The following is a 24,291-nucleotide window of genomic DNA, read 5'->3' on the forward strand; positions in this document are numbered from 1 at the left end:
ATGCCATATTGTGGTTTTAGTAAATAGACAAAGGTTGCTATACCCATTTAAAGTTCATACAACCTGTGTGGGAGATTAAAGTCTTGTCTTCCATTTTACTTCTGGCAATCTTCTGAGATGATTTAATAGTAGTATGCATTAACTTCCAGTACTTATATTGTAATATACTATCCAAATTTTACTTAGCAGCATGTCTTCCCAACCTCATTCCAAAAGTACTAGATTTTATTATTTCACCTTTACTGATTGGACATAATGTTCAGTATAGAGACTCTTATTCAAGCATCGTGTATAAACTTGAAAGCATTTAAGTATGACTTGTGCTTTTGTTTCGCAAACCAAAAAAATTGTTGTGTAACAAATAAGAATATAAATATCTCACCATAGCTGTAAGCAAATATCTATGTTCGGTAGGAAAAGCCGCCTATGTGCTTTTGGCCCCTGAACATGTTTAAAACAAAACTGTCAATAGGTTACATAGGAGGTTTTGCTTTATACATGTTCAGGGGCCAATGACAAATACCGTGATTTAAGTCAAATAAACGCCCCAGGCGTTCATGGGGGGGCATTTATTCAAGGTCAATTTTAGAACGATAATTCCCGTAAAATCATTAGGTTTAACTTAAAACTCACACTAAAATGACAAATATGAACTAGAAACACTGACTTCTGGTTCACTTCTGGGTTTCTGATCAGATTTTCAGCAATTATTGATGCTATTATCGACCATGTGGGCAACTTGGTAAGCTTACTACACAAGATAGTATGGAAATATCGTCATTTTTGAAACATCTTGGTTGAAAAAAAGTGGTGGGGGCGTTTATTTGAGGGGCGGCGACTATTTGACTAAATACAGAAGGAGGTTTTTCCTGCCCAATGACAATATTGAATTGTAGATAAAGGACTGTTTAAAATGTATTTTGTGCCCCAGAATTTTGTTTGAAACATAAGAGTGCCTTATATTGATTCTATTTTTTTGCAAGTACTGACTGCAATATTTGAAAACAATTATTTTTTAAGAAAGGATTTGTGGTGCTTTGTCCATGTTAACCAAAACAAAGCTTCTGTTTGTTCGGAGTACATGTAGTGTAGGAAATGTGTTAAGCAAGAGGCTGATGAGTCAACATTTTGAACATCACGATCTTATTTGATAAGAACTATTAGATTTAAATAAAAACATAATCAAAATCATTTCAAAAACATAACAAATCATTGCCACATATATAGAAATGTATATATTTATCTGTATTCGTTGTGCCGTTGAAATTTCTACATTAATTATACTCTTTATTTTTAAGTATATATTTTAGCATGTTTTTTCTGTTCTCTTTAGATCTTTTGAAATGTCAATGTCATTATGCCAGATCTATGCCACAGATTACCGTACGGGTACTTGATTTTTCAAATCAGTAAGTGACAGGGATGGGGAATTCACACACATAATTAATTAGCATTTATCCAAATTAGCTCACTAATTATGCAAATTAGAGGGTGGCTTCACTACATAATAGTATAATACATTAGAACATATTAGAAAACCAAGTTTCAAGGCAAAAGTAGGCAAAATAAATGTACCCTGAACATTTATGCATGGATTTTAGCAAAATATTGGCAAAATTGCATATTAATGAGCCTCTCCAGTCATTTAAGCTCATTAACTTGATTGATTATTGGTAAAAACAATAAGATACAAAGAAAATATAACATGATATATTTTGAAAACCGTATGTCCTATTAACTTCAAACAAAAGGCATATTGATAAGTGTGATTTGCCCTACTCCATTAATCTGTTTAAAACATGCTTAGAGCACTTTCATAATGCCTCCAATACCACCTTATTGAATTTTAAAGTTAACATGAACTTTTTAAGGATGACAATAAAGGGAAATGCAACTGTATTGATTTGCCAGCTTCCCATCCACAAGATGGCGAAAGGCTGACGGCTTCGATATCATGAACATTTCATCCTGAGGGACGGTGTATTATATGGATAAATTATGGGGACTTGATCAAACATTATTGATGGATTAACTTAACATTATGAACTTTTTGAATTTATTCATCAAGATTAATTTTTGTTGCAAAGCAAGATTTGTAAACAACATATATTGTTAATTTGTATTTTACCTGTAGTTAATATTTTCCCATTGTGTGTGTGCTGATAGTAAATTAGAAAGAGTAATTATTAGTAGGAAACACAAATTTAAAGGTAAAATGATGTCTTATCATATGTTATGTAAAGTGTGCTGAAGCTTGTGGATCAAACGTCTACGCATTGTGCCTGTCCATAGCACACTCTTTTTTAAATTTAGATAGGAGGTTCATCATTGTACCAAAGAAATATAATAAATTCATATTCCTTTTAGATGTCATGGAAGTGACAAAATCGGATACGGCAACAAAAAAACCCTGTTTTATGGGCGGATGGTAGGGTTGGTCGGTCAGGATTTTGATTTAATATTTTTGCAAACATATTTTGAAAAATATTTCGAATTTTTTCAAAAAATTTCATAACAAATTTTGAACCAAAAACGACAGATTTTACATGATTTTAGCAAAACTAAGAAAAAATAAAAAATTCTCCCAAAATCTGGGTCGGTCGGGCCCTTAATAGGGTTTTTCTTTTGTGTCACCTAAAGGTTAAATATAACATCACATTAATTTCTAAAGTCCTGACATATGCATGAATTCATACTGAACTCTTTGGTGCAATCATTAATTTGTAATATCACTTATGCAAGTCATTGTCACAATGGTACTTATGAAGACTTCATGTATCTTTAATTACAAAATTCACCCGGTGCTTCATGTCGTGAGTTGGGTCAAAAACGCACAATATGTACTAGAAAATGACTTGATTATTCACTGTTTGGTGTTCTTTTCATTTTACTTTCTTTTTTTTCAAGTTTGAAGTAACCCATCATGTATCTTTAATTACAAAATTCCCCTGCATGCTTAATGTTGTGAGTCAAAAACGCACAATAAAATCAAAATGTACTAGAAAATGACTTGATTCACTGTTTGTTGTTCTTTTCATTTTACTTTTTTTTTCAAGTTTGAAGTAACCCAGCAAACATAGAAAACGTTTAAATGTTGATTTATATGAAGGGTATAAAGTGTTAAAGAACATGCAGAAAACATTTGAAAACTTGTCTCTAGTTTAAATTTTATAAATTTTGTCTGTTAAATTACTGGTCGGTAGGCTCTCAAGAGTATTCAGTCTTATCAAAATGCCAAAAAATATTTTGGAAATAAAATCTCATATAAAATGCTTTAAAAATGTTTACATGACCTTCATATAACCTGACATATAAATGTTATTCAAATGTTTTGACACTAAAACCAGGATGCGTTAATAACACGTTTACAATGTTTTTAAAACATTTCTGCTGCCATACATGTACCGAAACTTTATCCTGAATCATCATATTTGGATTAAGGTACGCAAGAGCTTTCCATCTTGCCATGGTAACCGAATCCATTGCACCTTTCTCTCATATTGATACAGATATATAGATGCAGAAATGTGAAAGGAAAATATAGTGTATATACACATCAAGCAAACCTGTCAGATACCATTATTTTCCTCTTGATTATGGTATTAAATGATGATGGCATATTAAATGCAAGGAACATTCAAAAGAATTCTGCGAAACACTAATTCTGGCCAAGACATGGCCAAGATTTACTCTGTAGAGTGAAGGTGTGCAGCATTCACCAAAACAGTGTATGTTGAGTAGAGATTGCAAAATATTGGATGATTTTATCCATTAAAACAATTCTGCAATGTATCTTAACTTATAGGTTAGCCTTGATAATGTATGGATATCACCTTGCTTTCAACTGAGGCAGACAAAAGTTATAAAATGAGTCCTCCAAGAAGTCATCCACTGGTTTCCACGACAACCATTTATCTTCATGAAGAATGGAATTGGTAGGCGTACCCCAGAAATGTGGGTCCTGTAGTAAAATAGTGGGAATATTTTGAAATATTATTTTACTGAAAAAATAGTGATAAATTTTGGAGAAAGAAGAAGTTCATATTTATATTAATACTAAAAATTGTTTGTCTGAAAGCTGATGTGCCCATTGGTGAAACATTCCGCATGCATGCATTCTTGATTAGCATTAACCAATCAGAGCAAACATTAGAAAAATGCAAGGAGTGTATTGAATGTGTATAATGCATAGGCAGGTACTGTTGGACACGTTCATTTTTCTTGCAGGTTGATGCATTTATATTTGCTCACATTTACAGTGACATTTGGGTTATAAAAATAGCAAAAATCACAGAATTTTTTTCCCAAATGAAATAGGTTAATAAATGCATATCACTTGTTGCATGAGAAATTTTACAAAATAATGCAAAATTGTACTGAGATGTTGATGTGTCTAATGCACCCCCCCCCCCCCATTGCAGGGCTTGTGCATATTAAACACTTCAACGTCTCAGAACACATGCATTATTTTGAACAATTACACTCCCAATAAGCGATATGCATTTTATGAACATATATAATTAATTTTTTACAGCTGCTATTTCATTTTAATAAATCATGATATTTTACACAAGTTTCATTCAACAACTGCAGACAAGCATAATATAATAGTTTAAATAAGGGCCTACATATAATAATAAAATATTAATTTATACAGTAAGCATTACAAAATTTTCAAGCACTGGAACTGAAAAATACTGTAAGTGACTTACTAAAACTAAAAGATAAGATTTAGTTCCGGTGCAAACTCCTAGTATTCCTTTAGATGATGAATCTGTATCGCCACCTGTATGTGATAAAAACGTAATTCAATTATCTCTTGAATTCCAATTTGATAGGCTGAAAAATATTGTTGTCTCAAAGCCCATGGCAGTTTCTAAAACGAATGCGGAATGAGGGGTTTTATTTTAAGATTTTTTTAAAAACTAAATTTGAATTAAGATGTCATTTTTGAGTGTTCAAAAGCACACAGCATAAAATTGTGGTTGATTAAACACAACTGAAGTACAAACATCAATTGCTTTATAACTACAATCAAGAAACTTTTCTTTTAAATTTGTCTCAGAATTTCATGATTTTACATCCAAAAAACTAAAAAAAAATGAATTCGGCATTTTAGCTGACATTGACGCACTAAGAGAAACGAACGTGCGTGGCGGCTCTGAGAAATAACTTTTTTTAAGCCTAAACCTATAAGAATTCGGGTTTATGGAATCAATATGGTTTTGTACCTTGCAAGTATTTTTAGTTAACAATATATAATTATATATCGGATCTCCTCTACTGTCATCATTTTTGAATTTACCAGTTGAATTTTATTTATCAAAAACAGTAATTGCTTCACCCCTATACAGACACTCATGCATGGCTCGAAAAAGTGGGGAATTTGCGAAGCTCCTTTCAAGGAAATGTTGGTGTTTGGAAGGAAATTCTGGTATTTGGAGGGAAATTGTGTCTTATTTGATTTGGAGGGAAATTGTGTCTTATTTGTATATAAAAACATGCTATATATTAGTTAGAAATTTAGCTTGCTTCCCGGGAAATTAACATTTTCTCAAGCCCTGCTGACTCATGTACCCATAATGTGCATACATTCAGACATGTCTCATTGTGGCATGTCTCAGTGTGGCATTTTCCCTTTAATTATAAAGTACATTAAAGCCATATTATTATAACATTTCTGTAAAAATAGATTAGTATTTATTTTCCATAAAATGTTAGCTTTTACTGTCAGATATGTCCCTTTTAATTTTGAGCCGAACAAGTGAGGTAAAGCATAGAAAATTGGAATTTACTACTAGCGCCCATGCATGTTACTCCCGCGGTTGTAATACGGTTCGATCCTTGGGGGGTGTGTGTATGTGTATCCCGCACGCCGTGTACGTACTGTGCATACGTGTTCGACTTATATTTCCATCGTAATAATAAAACGCCGGTTCCATCGTTTTATTCAAAATCTCGGATTCAAAAGTCTTGATTTTTGCAGAGTACATTACAATCGTGTAAAAACAGAATTTAAAAATATTTTGAGGGCGTTCTCCTCAGCAAATGTTATAATATGGCTTTAATTATTTCATCTTACCCATCATAACAGGACTACCAAACTGCTGGAAGTGCTTCATCAGAGCACATATTGTTGCTTGAAATTCCCTGCCACTGTTGATATGCATTATTTTACATGGTACCTGTTGGGGAAAAATATGAATAAACATCGTAATTTCTTTTTGCATTTGTAAGTAGAGATTAATTTATTTACATATCCACAAAGGATTTGTATAATGACTAAGGTGCCATAGACGATCTGTGAATAAGACTTGTTATTGCTTCTTTAATATCTGCAGACCTGAAACTTTTCCTCTTTTCAGCTGATTTCCTCTTTTTTATTCCTGAAATTTACATGTTTTCTTTTCTTTTCAGTCCTATTTTAGCCTTTTTTCCCCAATTTTTTCATCATTTTTTGAGCATTTTCAGCTTTTCCCTCTTTTTTTTTTTATAAAGACCCTGTTTCAGGTCTGTATCTGGTAATAATAATTTGGTAATGCTAAAGAGAAAACTAACATGTTTGAACAATGCTCTTTAACTGTCTAGTAAAACAGTCAACTAACCTTGACTAAACAAGATTGATTAAGTTGAGATTGGATTAAGAATTTCTTTTCTATTGGCTTCAAGGCTGGACAGTACTAAAATTGTTCACTTGATTGGCTTTCTTGTGTTGTCCTTGATCTTGCTTTTTAGCCTGGCGTGAGCATTGGGACTCTACCATTTGAAATCCATACACCCCTGAAAGACATGACCTTAAACCATACAAGAGTGTGGATTGTGGAAGATTAAGGTGATGTCTTAGGGAGTGTATGGATTTTAACTAGAATAGCTCAATTTGGTTCGAGCCTGGACCCAAGCCTTGTCTCAACATAGAGTTCATGTTTACACAAACAAGTGTGAACATGGGAAAAACAGTGACATGATCGACAGGAATTGTATTTACAATAAGCATAACTTTTCACCAGGTTCGCCGTTGCAAATAATAAACCAGAGGTCCTAGGTTTGATTCCCGGTCGGGATCACTTTTTCTGCTTGTCTCCTTTATTATTTGCGACGGCAAACCTGGTGAAAAATTATGTTAATTTAACAAGTGTGAACTTACATCGTATAGATGATCTATAGTTATGCACACCTCAAACGACCCAATCCAATTTCTGGACCCAATAAATGTGTCTGGTTTATCTCCCATAGCTACCAAACCCTGTTGAATCACGGGTAATGATGGCACTTTGTTAACATTCTTCTCATCTTTGTCTTTCAATTTCTGTAATCGAATCCAAGAGCACAATGTCTGCAAAGTTCTGTAGCCACATCCCCAGCCCTACAGAAAAAAAAAAGATGTGTCCCTGTTAAAATATGTTCTCATTACGGGCATCTAAAACTATAGTGACTGAAAATTATTCAATTGTACAATAAATAGATGTGAGCAAAATATTCTATCAATTATAATCAGCCGTAATTAAGTTAGTCATTAATTGTTGCAGAAAATTGATTCCCACAAACTCCTCTGTGAGGATTGACTAATCACCATATAACTTAACCGCATACTGAATGGATATGATTTGGGAAGAATCATTTGTTTGCCGGATTTGACGCCCTGTGTTGCACAATATCAATTTTAATTACCGTACTATCCTTGCTAGTTTTTTTCCGTTTCTTTTCAATAATATATTGATTTATATTGCTTCAACCAACAATACAATCTACCCTTAAAATGGTTACTTACTCTATCATCAAACTTGTCACATCCATAATGATAATATTTGTATGAACCAGTTACTATGCATGATGTAGAAAGGGATGCATGATCCTCTGGCAGTGCTAGTCCATGATGGACATCTGTTAAGAGTTCTTGTACATCATCCATTGCATTTGCTTTCATCTGAAATGGAGATTAAGCATAGGAATTAGAAATAAAAAGAGCACGGTAGACGGTACACCAACAAGTAAAATACAGACTAGACAGTAAGCAGAGGGTAAAAAAAACCAGCAAATGTAGGCATTTTATATAGTACTAAGTTTGATAGTCAAAAATTAACAGCTTCAACTTCCAAGGCCCATATAGAAGTGCTATACCTGCAAAAACGAAGTAGGAAAAATGGGAATACAAAAGTGCAAGTGATGAAATTTTCCCCATTATTATCTAAATGAATACATGAATCGAATCCATGCATTGGTTCCTACAGTCATAATGAATGATAGTAGCATGGTAAGCTTATTCAGTTATTGATTATGCATGCGTGCCCCATAATGTGCTCATCAGACGTCCGACATCGCAGTCGCCGAGCCGACCAGCAAAATAAATAACCCCTCCATCTAATCAATTTGTACAGAATAAAAAATTTTTTTGGGACAAAATGAATGTGTGACGGGTCACTGCATGTGCTTACCCATCATCATTATGCTCACATACTCCGTCATACGTTCGTCAAAAGCCATGCATAGCTTGTTTATCTTCCGCGGTTGACTTCCCATGTATGACCCGCTCTGGTATAACACAGTTCTCATTTGCACAGTTCAGTCGCTACGCTCAATTCAACACACTGTTTACACCTTGTTCTCAACGGATGTGACAAAGGGGGCATGTCGGGGGTGTGTCTAGGTGTCTAGTTACAACGTAAACAAACCGTGGAAATAAACCAAAACCACATTCTTTAAAGCTAATGTGGTCTCAGCTTTAAAGAAATATAGGCCTAATTATAACAAAGAAATGGGCACCAAGCCAGAATCAATGCACTTTTTAGCAAATTAAAAATAATGCTCGTTTACTATTAAACAAATGAAAAATAATAAAATAACAAAATGGTTACTTTTCTCACTCACATGAACTTTAATTATAGACAGTTAATCTGTCTCTCCAAACACACAGCCAATTACCTTTTGGTGACATTTTCAATTATTTTTTTTTAATTATTTTTTAATCACTGCAGACACAGAGGGGAAAAGTAGCTATCAGCCTATATGCATGTAAATGGAAGATCCAAAATTGTGGAAGGCCATGCACTGACCTCCATCAATTAACAAGGTTATAGTATAATTGATGTCCAGCTGGTAGCTAGTAGTAGCCATGGCCATGAACCATGTTAAAAACCATGTTAACCAGGGAAATGAGATACTGTAAAGCTATTTAATTTCGCTAGTACTTAATTTCGCTAATTGCCAATGACCACCATTTTTGTGGGTATTTAATTTCGCTAATCCAGCAATTTATGTGTACAATTCAATGTAAAACTGTTCAATTTGCGGGTATTTAATTTCGCGAATTAAGGCTTCTAGCGAAATTAAACGATTTCCGTCAAATTTTAATTTTGTTATTCTTTATTCAAAATGTTGAAATAACATTATAATAACTACCGGGAATGGTTGCTGTCCATTTTAAGTTGAAATAACAAAGTGAAAGAAACCCCACTAGTTATTTTGGCCATGCAGTGCTATGGGAGGATATCATAATTTTTAAATTATGATAAGTCGAACTTTGCTGTGTTGACCTACAAATACAACAAATTTGGCTGATTCCATTTAGGTGCAAGTTGGGACATGTGTAAACATACCTACAAATATGAAAAAAAAAAAAAATCAGGTTTGAAAAAAATTAACCAATTTCATATTATTAGATCGTACTTGGCTTTAAAACATAGACAGTTCTGAGTTCTTTACTGTCTATGCTTCTACCACATGTGCTTCTACTGTCTGTCTACGTGCTGTCATCCATATGAATCCATGGTGATGGTGCTGTGCTTTTAAAGTTCCACATTTTGTTGACATGGCCTCGACCTCATGATGCGGTCATTCATGGTGCCGGAGGATAAAATACCAAAACAGCTGCTGTACAAATCCACACTAACAATTTAATTGGCATACATGTCGTTCACCAGTTTACATGGTTCTGTACATAGGCCTACACAAAAACAAGAAGTTCGGATATAAAATAATACATGCTGTTGTACTTTTGGTTTCGTGACCTATGCATGTCCGTCCTTCAGGGATCTGAATAACTATTGATTTATGTACAAGCGAGGGAATTTCCAGGTATTTCGTTGTTTGCCGATGTCAAGTCATCAATGAAGCACCTTTAGTATCGCGAGACAAGGACAGAGACATCAATATAATAAAATCGGAACTGTTTACGCTGCGCTGGCAAGATTCTCGTACTCACGTTCTCTCGTGTTCTATATTTTTGGATATAACATTAAAATAAAATGGAGAACGGGAATGCTAGGGATCACAAAAGCTGTACATCATTTCGTATGCCAGACATCATAAGGAAGAAACGAGATGGACACGAACTAACAACGGATGAAATAAACTGGTTTATTGATGGGGTAGTGAACAAACATGGCGCTTGTGAGGATGCACAATTAGGTAAAGGCAACGTAAAATTAAGGTTTGGTTATTGTCTGGAGGATTTTCGGCAATTAAAGTATCTTGACAAAGATGATTCTTATCATTTCCCTAATAATAATGTAATAAAATTAAAAAAGCACAAAGAAGTGGATTTTGAAAGTCTCATGATTTCAGTATGGGGGATTTGATGAATTGAAGAAAAAACGTCTCCAATGAATTATTCTAATGTTTGACTTTAATGTATAGAAGGGTTTCGAAATCTATTTCTGTTGTTTTGTATTTCCCATCACAGATCCTGGAACTGTACGTGTTCCCACATATATTATAGTCCTACAATACGAAACAAAAGAATAAAGTTTGTTTTCGAAATACCTATTTCAAATCCGCATAATTACCCTCGTAAGAAATTTAAGCAAAGTCTAACATAAAAATGTGGGTTTTTTTTGTTTACAATATATAATATGAGAGAAATTATTAGTCAATTGAAATAAACATCGTAAACACTTATTCTTTCTTTTGACTATGTTTTATAGTGTTTCAAAATCTATATATTTTGTTTTATATTGTCTTTATGAGGGAAATTATGATCTGTAATAAACATCTAGTAAAAACTGATTCCTTTGTTTGACTTTGTTTTATGAGGCTTTAAAACACCATTACATTTGTTTCGTATTGTATATGAGGGAAATTATGAGGATTTGATATTTAAACCTCTAAACAAAGCGTATTTTGTATGTTTTTCATGATCTATTTCTTTTGTTTTATATTATATTGTGAGGAAAATTGAATTGAAAGAAGCATCTCGAAAAAGTGGATTTATATGATTTCCTTCCTAATTAAAAACACGATATAAGCCTCATATTAAAAAATCCAACATAAAAATATGATATAATTGTATGAGGGAAATTATGAGGAATTAAAATAAACGTACTAAAAAACCTATTCTTGTGTTTCACACAGTTTCTGAGCTTTGTTTTATGAAGATTTCAAAATATATTTCCTTTCTTCTATATTGTGAGGGTTTGTTTGAAATAGTCATCTCGAAAAAGTGGGTTTTATGTTAACTTTGTTTTGTGAGGGTTTTAAAATCTACTATTTTGTTTATTATGATAAAAAATTATTAGGATTTGGAATGTTTCAATAAACTTCTTTTTATGTTTCACTTTGTTTTATAAGGGTGTCGAAAGCGAGTTCTTTTATTGTATTATGTGTTAAACTTAGTGTAGTTTACGTCTTCTATTGGTCCAAAATATTTATTATAATTCATAGTTTTAGTATGATGTATGAGAGTTTCTTTTGAAAAGGTGTTCGTGTTTGTTTGTTTTGTTTTTTTTTTTATTTCGTGCCATAGCTAATTTAGTTTCTTATACTTATAGGCGCTCTTTTGATGGCAATATACCAGAATGGGATGACTCCCCACGAGACGGAGATATTGACATCAGCAATGACAAAGAGTGGCGACATTCTTGATTGGCCTGATTCATGGAGAGGGAAACTTGTAGATAAACATTCTACAGGAGGAGTAGGGGATAAAATCAGTCTGGTTTTGGCTCCTGCTCTCGCAGCTTGTGGAATGAAGGTGTGTGTGTGTGTGTTTTTTTGTTTTGTTTTTTTTGGCTTGATAATTTTAAATACCGATTAATTTTGTCCATTGACGATATATGATTATTCCACACACAAATAATTACTAGCATTCCAAGTACGTCAATTCAAAATTATGAAACATGATCTTCATCCATGCATGGCGTTGTCTTTTCGCGTCTGGCCCCAAGGGGCCAGATGCATTTAGTGTCGGGATTAAATCCCCAGGGAGTTCCAGTGACACATTCTAGAAGTTATCTGTTATAACTCAGCTGAAGATGTGATCATTGATACTGAGACAGAGACTGAGACAGAGATGGGATTTGACCAACCAGCCTTTTATGACTCTTTAGGGTAAGGCGGCTTATGGTGTCATAAATTTAGTAGGAAGAATTGTGGCCATAATAGGTTCATAGGTCAACGCTATAATAAATCAGAAGATTTATACATACAGCTTCAAAATTACATGAACATAGTCGTGTGTTGCCATAATATTAATGTATTACATTATATTGCTGTAATTTTTGTAATAATGTTCCTCCAAACTTAATGATATCCCGGGAATGATATGAAATAGTATAATTTGAAACTATTTTTTGTTCTCTAAAATCCAACGCTAATTATATTACACAAATTGTGAAGCACGCTGGTAAAGTAATGCACTTCATTTCACAAAGTGATCATTGACATACTGAGACAGAGAAAGCAGAGATGGGTTTTGACCAGCCTAGATTTAATTAATTAATAATTGATTAATTAAGATTTAATTAATTAATAATTAATTAATTAATTAATTAATTAATTAATTAATTAATTAATTAATTAATTAATTAATTAATTTTGTGACAGGGATTGGTTAAATATATTAACCCTTAATAAATGGAGACAGAAAGAGTTTTATAAATAAATAAATAGATTTAATTAATTAATTAATTAATTAATAATTAATAAATTAATTAATTCCATCCGAGGTCAAAGGTCATCAATCAGAAGTCATCCTGGGTCAAAGGTTATATGGAGGTAAACGGGGTGAAACAGTACCACTCTCATGCCGCAACTAGGATTATACCATTTTGTGCCCGGGTTGCATTATAATGTTAACCTTTTCTTGAGTACATATGTCCAATACCATCAACAATAAAAAGTAATAATTCTCAAAAAATTATTTAAATACCACCAACTATATTCATTTTTATATTTATGTCGATTAATAAAAAGTCATGAGAATATACTAGTACTTGGATCCTGATTCGTCAAGTCTGTTTCCATGACCACAACGCATCCAATCTTTTCTCTGGACCAGACGCATCCCTTTTAAAGGGATTTTTATTTAAAGACAGTTCGTGTTTTTTTGTTTTTGTTTTGTTTTTGTTTTTTTCATTTTTTTACTTTGTTCTTTTTTCGAGTTTGTTTGTTTTATCCAGTTTCTTTCACGTTCAATTTTTTCATTCGGCCCCTCGTGTTCAGATGGAATTAAAACCCGAGGAGTGTAAGGGAGGGGTATGAACGTTTGGACAGTATTTATTGTGGGACATTAGAGCACATCAGACATATCGAATTGCATTCTGAATACGAAGAATGTCATTCTGATATCAAATAATTTTTGAAATTCGCAATGTAATACACATTTTATGGCAAATCATTAAAAATTGATATTTTTGATATTTAACAGTACTCGAAGTAAACTATAAATCTGATGATTTATAGGGGCCTACTTAACGTGTATGTAGGTGGGATGAAAAGCCGACGATCAATTGAAAATTTTGACCTTTCGTATTGAAGATATGGATTTTTCCCAAAACACCAAAAAAAATTAGGTCTTTTTGGGAAAAAATCCATATCTTCAATATGAAAGGTCAACATTTTCAATTGATCGTCGGCTTTTCCTCCCAGCTACATACACTTTAAGAATATATCATTAGATTTATACAATTTACGAGGGGCAGTCAGTATGTTTTAAGAGTGGACTCGTGACGTCATTTGTGGATTGTTTTCATGGCATTTCTCAATGATTACATAAACACTGTACCTTTGTCTTTCAAACAACACATGTAAAAATTATATCATACACATGATTACGTAACAGCATTAGCATAAAATCAATAGTCTATGGACACTGCCAAATCACGCAAAAAGGCGGGCCTTTTAAATTACAGAAAAAACACGTGTTTACAATGTCCGAGAACGGCAAAAGTACAAGGTGCATATGGCTAGTTTTGGGCATGAATAAACACTAGGTCCTCAGTTTGTATTTGGTAAAATATGAGAGTTGCCATTGAACTTTGGTGGAAATGGGACGTCTGGAAACTTCAACAACTTTAGGGCTTGAATGGAAGCGAAATTATTCTGCAAAAATGGCGAAAATGAAAAAGCAGTTATTACAAATGACATCAATTATCTCCAAAATGAAACGGACTAAATTTTAATGGCTGGTCACGTGTGAGAGCTGGTACTCAGTGCGATGATAACTGGTGCAAATCAAACAACAATCTGCGCATGCGTAGGTGGGATGACCGATACAACATGGTGGAAATGCACGAAAATTGCAAAATTCCATGTAAATAGGGCCTAAAATATTACAAAATGCTATGAAAATTGTGATTTAAATATTCATATGAATTTTTATGGATGATCTCAACCTGAAATGTACAGAAAAGTTTTAAAATAAATTTCTCATTCAAACGATGGACTCTCTCTTTGTACCACTACTTTTTGTATAAATGTAACAATGGTAGAATAACAGTTATATTTTAATCACGGATTCAAATATTTTCTAGGAGTCTCCCGTTTAAATGTTTGGAGATTAGTCAACAGAACTGGCAAAAAAAATTAAATTTCCACGTTTGCTATTTTTGGGAATATCAAGATTTTTAAAGAAAGAAAAGCCTTGTTTTTGTCAAAAATAAGACATATTTGACCACGCATTTTAAATAAACTAAAACCTTTACATCCCAACAAACATGGTTTAATAAACTGGTAGTTTGTGTTCTATTACTGTTCCAAAAGGCAGCATTTTCCATTCTTTAATTCCCGAGAAAATATAGAAAATACAACAATACCTCATTTCAGCCTCTTATTTCCCTTAACAAAAACGACTCAATTTCACCAGGTGACTCTAGACCATTGATTTTATGCTAATGCTGTTACGTAATCATGCGTGTGATATAATTTGTACATGTGTTGTTTGAAAGACAAAGGTACAGTATTTATGTAATCATTGAGAAATGCCATGAAAACGATCCACAAATGACGTCACGAGTCAACTCTTAAAACATACTGACTGCCCCTCGTACTTCGAGGATTGTTATATATCAAGAATTTGAAAAATATCAATTTTTTATAATTTGTCATAAAATTTGTATTATATGATTTTCAAAAAATGAAAATTATTTGATATTAGAAAGACATGCTTCGTATTCAAAATGCAATTCGATACGTCTGAGGTGCTCTCATGTTCCATAAAAAATACTGTCGAAACGCTCAAAACGCTCATTCCAGATCCCTTAATACATTGTAATTTAAGGTTTAGTGATATCTTGAAGGCCTTTGACACAATCGATCAATCGGCTGCTATACAATTTTAATGAGATCAGCAATCTATATCGAATGACTTCAACATATTTTTGTATTTGCTTCTATTTTAATGACGAGGTATGATCTAATTGTTTTCTTAAAGGTTCCAATGATTTCAGGAAGAGGACTTGGTCACACCGGAGGAACTCTCGACAAACTTGAATCTATACCGGGGTACAATGTGCTATTCAAACACCAAGAAATAATTCAAATCTTGGAAAAAGTGGGCTGTTGCATTGTGGGACAATCTTCCAACCTTGTCCCAGCAGATAAGAAATTATACGCGACACGTGATGTCACATCGACTGTTGAAAGTTTGCCACTGATTGCAGGTAGGCCTATATAAATTCATTCAACTTAAAATTTAAAATTAATTTAAGGTGGTACTGCACCCCCTGATAAAATTTGTGACTAATGTTGCATTTTTCTCAAAAAATAACTATAACACACTGGTAACAAAAGTTATGTATATTATAGGGGCAATTACTTAACTGAAATTTCAGTGATTTAAAACAAGTGGTTCATATTATATGTTAAGAAATGAGGTACATTCTAGTGGCACCTCTTTTCTTATCATAAACAACGTACCGCTTGTCTTGAGTCACTGAAATTCCAGTGTATAGTAACTAGATCATGGTAACTTTTGTTACCAGTGTGTTGTAATTTTTTTAGAAAAATGCAATAATATAGTCACAAATTTATCAAGGGGTGTAGTACCACCTTAAACTTGACAATTTCGAATTTTAGAATTTCGCCATTGACGCGCGCTGTAAGTATGACGTCAAATTGATGTAGTCACATGCAGCTATATGATATCAAATAACGTTTAATGATAATGATATATATATGCCCACTTTTGAGAACAAAAAAGTTGGCATATTGTACTTCTTTTAACAAATATAAGGCGTGATGCACTGAGAATAAATTTGTATTCTTCTGAATATTAAATTTCTTGTGGAATAGCTTGTATGCCCTATAACTACATGTGTAGATCATGTCTGTAAGTTTTGTTAATTGTGTTTTGTGTATGAGTGCATTATGTGCTTGTTTTTGCTTATTTCAAAACTACTGTACCTTTCAATTTTATTTTACAGCATCAATTATATCTAAAAAGGCTGCTGAAAGTGTAGACGCGCTAGTACTGGATGTGAAATTTGGAAAAGCTGCTTTCATGAAGACTGAATGCGAAGGGCGGAAATTAGCGAAAGCACTGGTAATGTTAATATCTATTTACAAATCATATTAATCGCTATAGAGGCACAGGCGTAGCAAGAGCATCAGGGGCCCATGGACATGGAGCAGTGCGGGCCCTTTCAACACCTCAATCATCAGCCTTTATCCTTTAACGCTCAGTTTGCTCGGGGTCGCTAAACCATCGGGCCCCTGGACTTCATCCACCCTGTCACCCCGCTTGCTACACCCCTGGCTAGAGGTTTCCATTGCACGAAAGAACAGGGGAAACAAATTGAAAAGAAACAACTACAACAATTAGAACAGTTAGTCTGAAGAAATCTAGTATTATTATAGCATTACTAATATGACGCATTTTTTGTGAATATTTATTCAACGATCACTAAAGTGACTAAACCAACATATGGCATAGCTATAGGGTTTTCCGAGAGAAGGAGGGAATGATATTCAGGAGGATGGGGCAAGATTTGAAGACGAACGACGGTACCAAATTCAGAGAAGATAGTATTGGGCTAGACAGACAATTTACCCAGCAAACACAAAAATGTTATTAAAACCTTTATTCAAAACGTTTTAAGGGAAGGGGTATGAACGTTTGGACAGTATTTATTGTGGGACATTAGAGCACATCAGACATATCGAATTGCATTCTGAATACGAAGAAAGTCCTTCTGATATCAAATAATTTTGATTTTTTGAAATTCGCAATGTAATACACATTTTATGGCAAATCATTAAAATTGATATTTTTGATATTTAACAGTACTTGAAGTAAACTTTATAAATCTGATGATTTATACTTAAAGTGTATGTAGGTGGGATGAAAAGCCGACGATCAATTGAAAATTTTGACCTTTCGTATTGAAGATATGGATTTTGTTCCCAAAACACCAAAAACAAATAGGTCTTTTTGGGAAAAAAATCTATATCTTCACTATAAAAGGTCAAAATTTTCAATTGATCGTCGGCTTTTCCTCCCAGCTACATACACTTTAAGAATATATCATTAGATTTATAAAATTTATTTCGAGGACTGTTATATATCAAAAATTTGAAAAATATCAAATTTTAATAATTTGTCATAAAATTTGTATTATATCGTGAATTTCAAAAATGAAAATTATTTGATATCAGAAAGACATGCTTCGTATTCAGAATGCAATTCGATACGTCTGAGGTGCTCTCATGTCCCACAAAAATACTGTCGAAACGCCATAAACGCTCATTCTAGATCCCTTAATAACATTTAAATGTTGGGGTTATATAATGATCATGAATATTCGTTTTTAAAACGTCATTGTAAAATAAGATATTTTGGATAAACATTTTTGCAAAATTGAGTGAATATAGATCCATCAGGTTTGTAACATCAAGTCAATTTAATAGTAATTTTGCTTGACAAAACCAGTAAGTTTTACTTACTAATATTTCGTCCATCTCGTCAGATCTGATGAAGTCCTCCGACGAGATGGACGAAATATAAATAACATAGGCGTTGGATGGGAGGATAAATCCCCCAATATTTTGCCAGGGGAATCACCCCCCCCCCCTTCCAATGTTGACGCCTGTATGTGGGTTTCTGACCAAATTAACCTCATATTTCGCCATTTTAGCCCCCAACGCCCCTTTTTCGCGCAACGCGCGAATTTATTCCACTTGCACAATATTCCATCAGTTTAGCAAATGCCGCATTTGTACCATAAACTTATCCCCCCCCATGGCAAAAAAAGACTGAAATCTACGCCACTGGTAAGTAAAACTTACTGGTTTTGTCAAGCAAAATTACTAATTGATTTTTGCAAAATGTTTCGTCAACAGTTAAATAACATTTTGTTAGAATGTTTTACATCACGTTTTCCTTTTCAAAAATGTTTTATGAATGTCATTAAAACGTTTTTTATACCCTTTTTTTTGTACAATTTGACATTTAACCATTTTCTGTAAAACGTTTTGTGTTTGCTGGGAGGTATAGAGTATTGTCGGGGTATTGTAGAGGGAGGGGTTTCATTCGATTCCATAATCTGACCAAAATAAGAAACAACGCAGTTCATTTTGTATTTATAACATTGTCACTTGATTTCACCACAGGTAAATGCTAGTGAGGGCCAAGGGGTCAAGACTATTGCATTACTCACAGATATGGAAAGTCCAGTTGGTAACACAATTGGTAATGCTTTGGAAGTAGCCGAGGCTTTGCAATGTCTGCAAGGAAGTGGTCCTGATGATCTTATGGAACTTGTATGTCAATTAGGTAAGTGTACATGTGGATACATAAACCAAGACATGTGTAACGATAATATCATTACAGGTTTCATACATTTTTGTGGCAAATGAAAATATAGCTTAAGGTTATTAATTATTTTAAACTGTTGTGATTTGGTAGTTCACAGCATCTTACGAATGGTAGTGAGCTTTGGCAAAAACTGCATTGCTCAATTCATAGCGAGCGTGTAGAAGAATTAAAATATCACAGATATACTTTTGTAGGTGCTGTGGTTCTTGAGTTACGTTGTAAAAAGGGCTGAAACAACAACTCTTTTGTAAAACGTACATAACTAATTAACAGCAATAAATTAAGCAAGTTTGCAAAGTACAGGATTTGTAGAATGAACTTTTGCAAAACGTCAAGGTGTTAATTTTCAATAATATATTGACCTAGATAATGAAAATCGATTTTAAGTTGCTTCGACCAACAATACCTCGTCTACCCTTAATATTATATTTTACGCGGAATATATGTCAACTTCACCTTATTTAGCTATCACACCATTAATATAATAATTATAACACAATAATTATAACACAATTAAACTACGAAGGGTTTTTATCCGTCATTAAAAACGCATGCTTTACGCCCAAACGACCTAAGCTAAGCGTAGATCCATCCTTTGCGCTCATTTTGGTGATCAAAATTTTACCCCAGCACCTTACCCGGGGGTAGGACCCGCCATTAAAGATGACCATAGAATTCTGATGAATTATGTGCGCAATTTGATAATCTGTTTCAGGAGGTTGGTTGTATGCAACAATGTACCCTTAATAATATTACTTGCCTCTTTACAGGTGGACATCTCTTAGCCCTGACGCATAATGCCCTCTCTGAAGACGACGGCGTCAATGACATCCACAATTCTCTGTGTGATGGAACTGCGCTCAAATGTTTTGAGAAGATGCTGGTGACTCAAGGTGTAGCTGCTGATCTTGCTGAAAAACTATGTGCTAAAGAGATGCAGGATATTGACGATGTGTGGAAACAATTGAAGAGAGCAAAACACTCGACAGATATTAAAATACCGAGGACGGTAAGTGTGAAGATTTCCCGCCATTTCTCTCTCTTTGTATTAAAAGCGTAATGCGTGGTCGTTTTTAATATTCAAAATTATCCCTTATGTCGGTCCTATTTCTACAGTATTTAAACAAGTTTTACCCATATTTTACACAATAACGGGTTATAAATTGGCTTTAAGAAGGATACAAAAAAAGCAAGTGAGTTTAGTATAAGAACATCCAATTGAATTGAATGAAAACAATTTAATATAAGAAATTACAAACACAAGTACAATTAAGAGATATTATGTTTTAGATTTTTGAAAATAATTCCTTATTTATAAAATCAAAGTCAACTATAAATGTTCGTGAGACTTGAAAATTAACTGTTTTTTTCGCGAACGATCATTCGTACACATTTAGTCAATGTTAAGTCAATAGACATGAGAGAAATGGACTAATGTTTCTTCATAGGTTATTAAGTAAGGACGTGATAAGAGTTTGAAAGAGCAATCAGTGGGTGGAATTTATAGATGGTTGTACCAGGGACCTCCGATTGCAGTTGAAAGTGTTTGCATTGACTGTCTACATGGTCTATACATAAAGGGTGGAAGAAGGATCTAGGGCTTAGTTTGAAAATATGAGATCTGTACTTTAATTAGCATTGGGTTAGATTTCCCAGCCCGGCGGGTATGATGAGGTCTGATGGTCAGACGCAACTTAGCAAGTTGAAATAAATGTAAGTTCCAATATTTGAATTAATTCAAAACTTTGTCATCGGGTTAGATCTTATACCTCCTTTTTGTTTTTGACAATGTGGTTATTTATAACTTGGTTATTAGCGGTAGTCGCAAAAAAAGTTCATTTTTTACTGATTGTGATGACAATGACGTGAAATTATATTCCAAATTATTTAAATTACTATACTGATACATAATTCTCGTTGTACTTTGGACAGGTTTCATAGAATCAATAGATGCCTACGAATTAGCCGTTGTCTCACAGAAGCTAGGGGCTGGTAGAGCCAAAGCCACTGACAATATCGATCATGCTGTTGGTATTAGACTATTCGTTGGTCAGGGATCAAAGGTCAAGGAAGGTAAGGATTGACCTCAAAACACCAGTACGGAAACTTAAAGTTTAAAGATATAACCCCGGGGACATGTATCGGGCATATTTTGCAATGTCTTTAAACTCCCCAATTGTCTTAGCAACACAACGCATCATTTCGACATTTTCTGGTGCAAAATATTATTTGGAAAAGAGCACAATGTCTAGTCTTATATTAATGATAATGTCCATTTGATGTTCATGGGGAAGAAAACTAGAATTCTCTCTCTGTGTCAGGTGGCGCTGTGTAGCACTGCTGTGGTTTTCACAAGAGTACGCCATCTCACTCGATCTGATGCCAAGTGTGTTGCACCTTGCATTCCTCCTTGGTTAGAAATCAGCTTCACGTCATTAGTCCAAGATGTTGGTGGACGTCCTCTTCCTCGTCTGCCTTCCATAGCCCCTTGCAAAATCTGTTTTTCTACACCTCCATGTTTCATGACAATATGGCCAAAGTACTTTCTCTCCATTATGCCGCTTCTGATGGTTAAACTTGTACCAATCTTGCCGAGGATCCAGGGATTTGTTCTCCTGTCTTTCCATGTCACTTGTAGAAGCCTCCTGTAACACCACATCTCAAAAGCATCTACTCTTTTAACTAGAATTTAAAAACCAAAAAACAACTGTGCACAATAAGAATTCTAACACTTGGAAAAGAACCAATAATTTTTTAACGAAACAATAATGTTTTCAATATATCCTGTAAATTTTGACATCTCTTTGAATATCTTGTGATCTAACCAAGCAAAGTTACACACACACGAGTAGAAGAAGGTTGGATTTTAAAACTGACAAACTGACCTATACAAAAGCGAAACGATGCCATCAGCATGAACATATGGATATGACACATTTTCGTCAGTCAATCTTTATTGATTCAGTAGGTTTGTGTGTCAAGTTTTCTTGTCCGTACTTTTCACAGCGTTTATGTTTTCATTGGTTTTAGTTTTCTTTTAGTAGGCCTACTTTCGTTTCCTTCAGTAAGAAGAAGTGAAACAAAAAGCTACTGCTGCAGTAAATATTGACTGATGAAAATGTGTTAGTCTTGTCCCAGTTGCCATAATTGGTAGTACGCGCAACCAATCAATTACTGGCATTATGCGTGACATATATGGTATTAAGTATAGTTTTTCACCGTATTTTCAATTTCAGGAGAGACTTGGATTCGTGTGTATCACAACGAAGCAGCTCTACCGATTGAAACAGTCGAAACAATCCAGAAAGCTGTAACAGTAGTAGATACAGAGGTGCTGAAATCTTCACGTATAATTGATGTTATCAAACCTGATCATGCTGATTGAACACATACACACTTATGATCTACCTGATTCTACGGCTATTTCATTTCAACAATATTAAAGCTATTGCTGTTGATAACTCTGATATATGGTTAGCCTCGATATTTCTGTTAAACATGAAAATGTTGACCATGATGTTTTAGTTTGCATGTTTCGAATATAATTCGATTTCTGTACCATAGGTACGTTAAACCCACCAAATATATTTTGTACAAAAGAACTGATTTAACTGAATATGAGAACTATTTTTGTATAGTGTACTAATTATATTCTTGTTCAGTTTGTTCGCCACGAATGATGAATATGATCTATTGTAGCTATAGACCGTACTACGTTTTCATATTTGCCCTGTATTTATTTATTTATTTATTTATTTATTTATCTATTTATTTATTTATTTATTTATCTATTTATTTATTTATTTATTTATTTATTTATTGTTATTTCTTACTTTTTATTTGTTTTTTTATTTAGTTATGTACTTATCAGTGTTTATATTTTTCATTTATTTGCTAAATATATTTATGTACTTGTTGTTTATGTGTGCATTGGCATATATTTTGTTTGAGTGTTATGCATGTATTTACAATAAGTCAGATATCTAGTCGGTGGTTGAGGCACTGAAAAATACCTTTAGTGACAGTAATTTGAAAAGCAGATCCCCGTCCATGTTTCCAATACCGTACTTCCACTACTTGCAGTGTCTTTGATTGTTTTGTTTTTGTTCATGTTGTTTGTTTGTTTTTAATGGTGCTATATACTGCTATTGTTATGCGGTTTAATTCTAAGGCATGCTATATATATTCGGAGCCTTCATAATATGATATAAGTCTAGTATAGTAACTACCCAGCAAACACAAAAACCTTTAATAAGTTATATTTTGGCTTTTGGTTTATGTAAAACGTTTTAATAAAATGTCGGGTTATATAAAGGTCATGAAAACGTTTTAAAACGTTTTGTATGAAAACACACTACAACAATATTTCTAAAATGTTTTCAAAAATGTTATTGTAAACTATTTTTGCAAACATTTTTTGCCAAATATTTTGTCAACACTTAAATAACATTATGTTAAAATATTTGCCCCCAGCAAACACTGAAATGTTCTTAAAATGTTTTCTTCAAAACGTTTTAATAACATTTAAATGTCGGGTTATAAAAGGTCATAAAAACGTATTTAAAACGTTATTGCAAATATTTTGGGCAAACATTTTTCGTAAAATATTTTTTCAACCTTAAAATAACATTCTGTTTAGAATGTTTTGTATCAGGTTTTCAAAAATGTTTTTGGAATGTTATTAAAACGTTTTTATACCCTTTATATAACCCGACATTTAAAAGTTTTCTGTAAAACATTTTGTGTTTGCTGGGCAGTAGATTATCAAAAAATGTTTTTCAATGTTATGAAAACGTTTTATACCCTTAATATACCCTTTATATAACCCGACATTTAAACATTTTATGACAACCTTTTATAACCTTTTGCGAATGATGTCGAAAACGTTTTGTGTTTGCTGGGTAGGGCTCAAACTCATGGGCACCAATCATACACAAACCCTCTGATCTCAGAAGTCCTGAGACTGGCCTACCAGTCTACACTAGTGTTAACTAATGTATAAACAGTATTATTTAAGTGCATGTACATGTATACCCGAACATGGAAAGTATTCAAGTGTAATAACCAATATAGTCAATGACACAGTTAAATACAAAGGCGTACCAAAACATGGAAAGTCTACAGTAGGCCTAGCATTATCCAATGTAGTCAGTATTATACAGGTAAATACCAAGGTACCAAAACCCCGGGGGGGCACTTCAATATGAAATGGATATAGGTGTAGGGCTGGCACTTTCGCACTAAGGGGCATTCGGTGAGAGCAAAAT

At 33.6% G+C, this 24,291-nt stretch overlaps 2 protein-coding genes across 3 annotated transcripts; one reads left to right on the forward strand and one right to left on the reverse strand.

Moving 5' to 3' along the window:
• Positions 1 to 1,631: 1,631 nt before the first annotated feature.
• Positions 1,632 to 8,502, reverse strand: LOC140145046 (ufm1-specific protease 1-like). Of its 2 annotated transcripts, none has more exons than XM_072166835.1 (6): positions 8,433 to 8,502; positions 7,769 to 7,924; positions 7,145 to 7,363; positions 6,083 to 6,185; positions 4,713 to 4,786; positions 1,632 to 3,961 (listed from the first exon to the last, which is right to left on the reverse strand). In XM_072166835.1, the coding sequence occupies exons 2-6, from the start codon at positions 7,922 to 7,924 to the stop codon at positions 3,830 to 3,832; spliced, it is 684 nt and encodes a 227-aa protein (XP_072022936.1). In that variant the 5' UTR covers positions 8,433 to 8,502; the 3' UTR covers positions 1,632 to 3,829. The 2 variants fall into 2 exon arrangements, with proteins under 2 accessions (XP_072022936.1, XP_072022937.1); XM_072166836.1 differs by lacking the exon at positions 8,433 to 8,502 and adding an exon at positions 8,119 to 8,299.
• Positions 8,503 to 10,121: 1,619 nt separating this feature from the next.
• LOC140145045 (thymidine phosphorylase-like) lies at positions 10,122 to 22,638 on the forward strand. The gene is made up of 9 exons (XM_072166834.1): positions 10,122 to 10,404; positions 11,763 to 11,965; positions 15,644 to 15,872; positions 16,635 to 16,753; positions 18,820 to 18,982; positions 19,795 to 20,033; position 20,605; positions 20,957 to 21,097; positions 22,261 to 22,638. Exons 1-9 carry the CDS (start codon positions 10,242 to 10,244, stop codon positions 22,407 to 22,409), a joined length of 1,407 nt encoding a protein of 468 aa, XP_072022935.1. The 5' UTR covers positions 10,122 to 10,241; the 3' UTR covers positions 22,410 to 22,638.
• Positions 22,639 to 24,291: the final 1,653 nt, after the last annotated feature.

Source organism: Amphiura filiformis, unplaced genomic scaffold (genome assembly GCF_039555335.1).
Source record: "Amphiura filiformis unplaced genomic scaffold, Afil_fr2py scaffold_121, whole genome shotgun sequence".
In the NCBI taxonomy this organism is placed as follows: domain Eukaryota; kingdom Metazoa; phylum Echinodermata; class Ophiuroidea; order Amphilepidida; family Amphiuridae; genus Amphiura; species Amphiura filiformis.

Excerpts from the sequence above, each read along its gene's own strand:
- LOC140145046 (XM_072166835.1), bottom strand. The coding sequence starts at position 7,924 with ATGAAAGCAAATGCAATGGATGATGTACAAGAACTCTTAACAGATGTC. Across the intron at positions 6,186-7,144 it reads CTATAGATCATCTATACGAT|GTACCATGTAAAATAATGCA; the intron begins GTAAGTTCACAC and ends TTTCCCCAACAG. Across the intron at positions 4,787-6,082 it reads TGGTAGTCCTGTTATGATGG|GTGGCGATACAGATTCATCA; the intron begins GTAAGATGAAAT and ends TATCACATACAG.
- LOC140145045 (XM_072166834.1), top strand. The coding sequence starts at position 10,242 with ATGGAGAACGGGAATGCTAGGGATCACAAAAGCTGTACATCATTTCGT. Across the intron at positions 18,983-19,794 it reads GGAACTTGTATGTCAATTAG|GTGGACATCTCTTAGCCCTG; the intron begins GTAAGTGTACAT and ends GCCTCTTTACAG. Across the intron at positions 21,098-22,260 it reads GGGATCAAAGGTCAAGGAAG|GAGAGACTTGGATTCGTGTG; the intron begins GTAAGGATTGAC and ends TTTCAATTTCAG.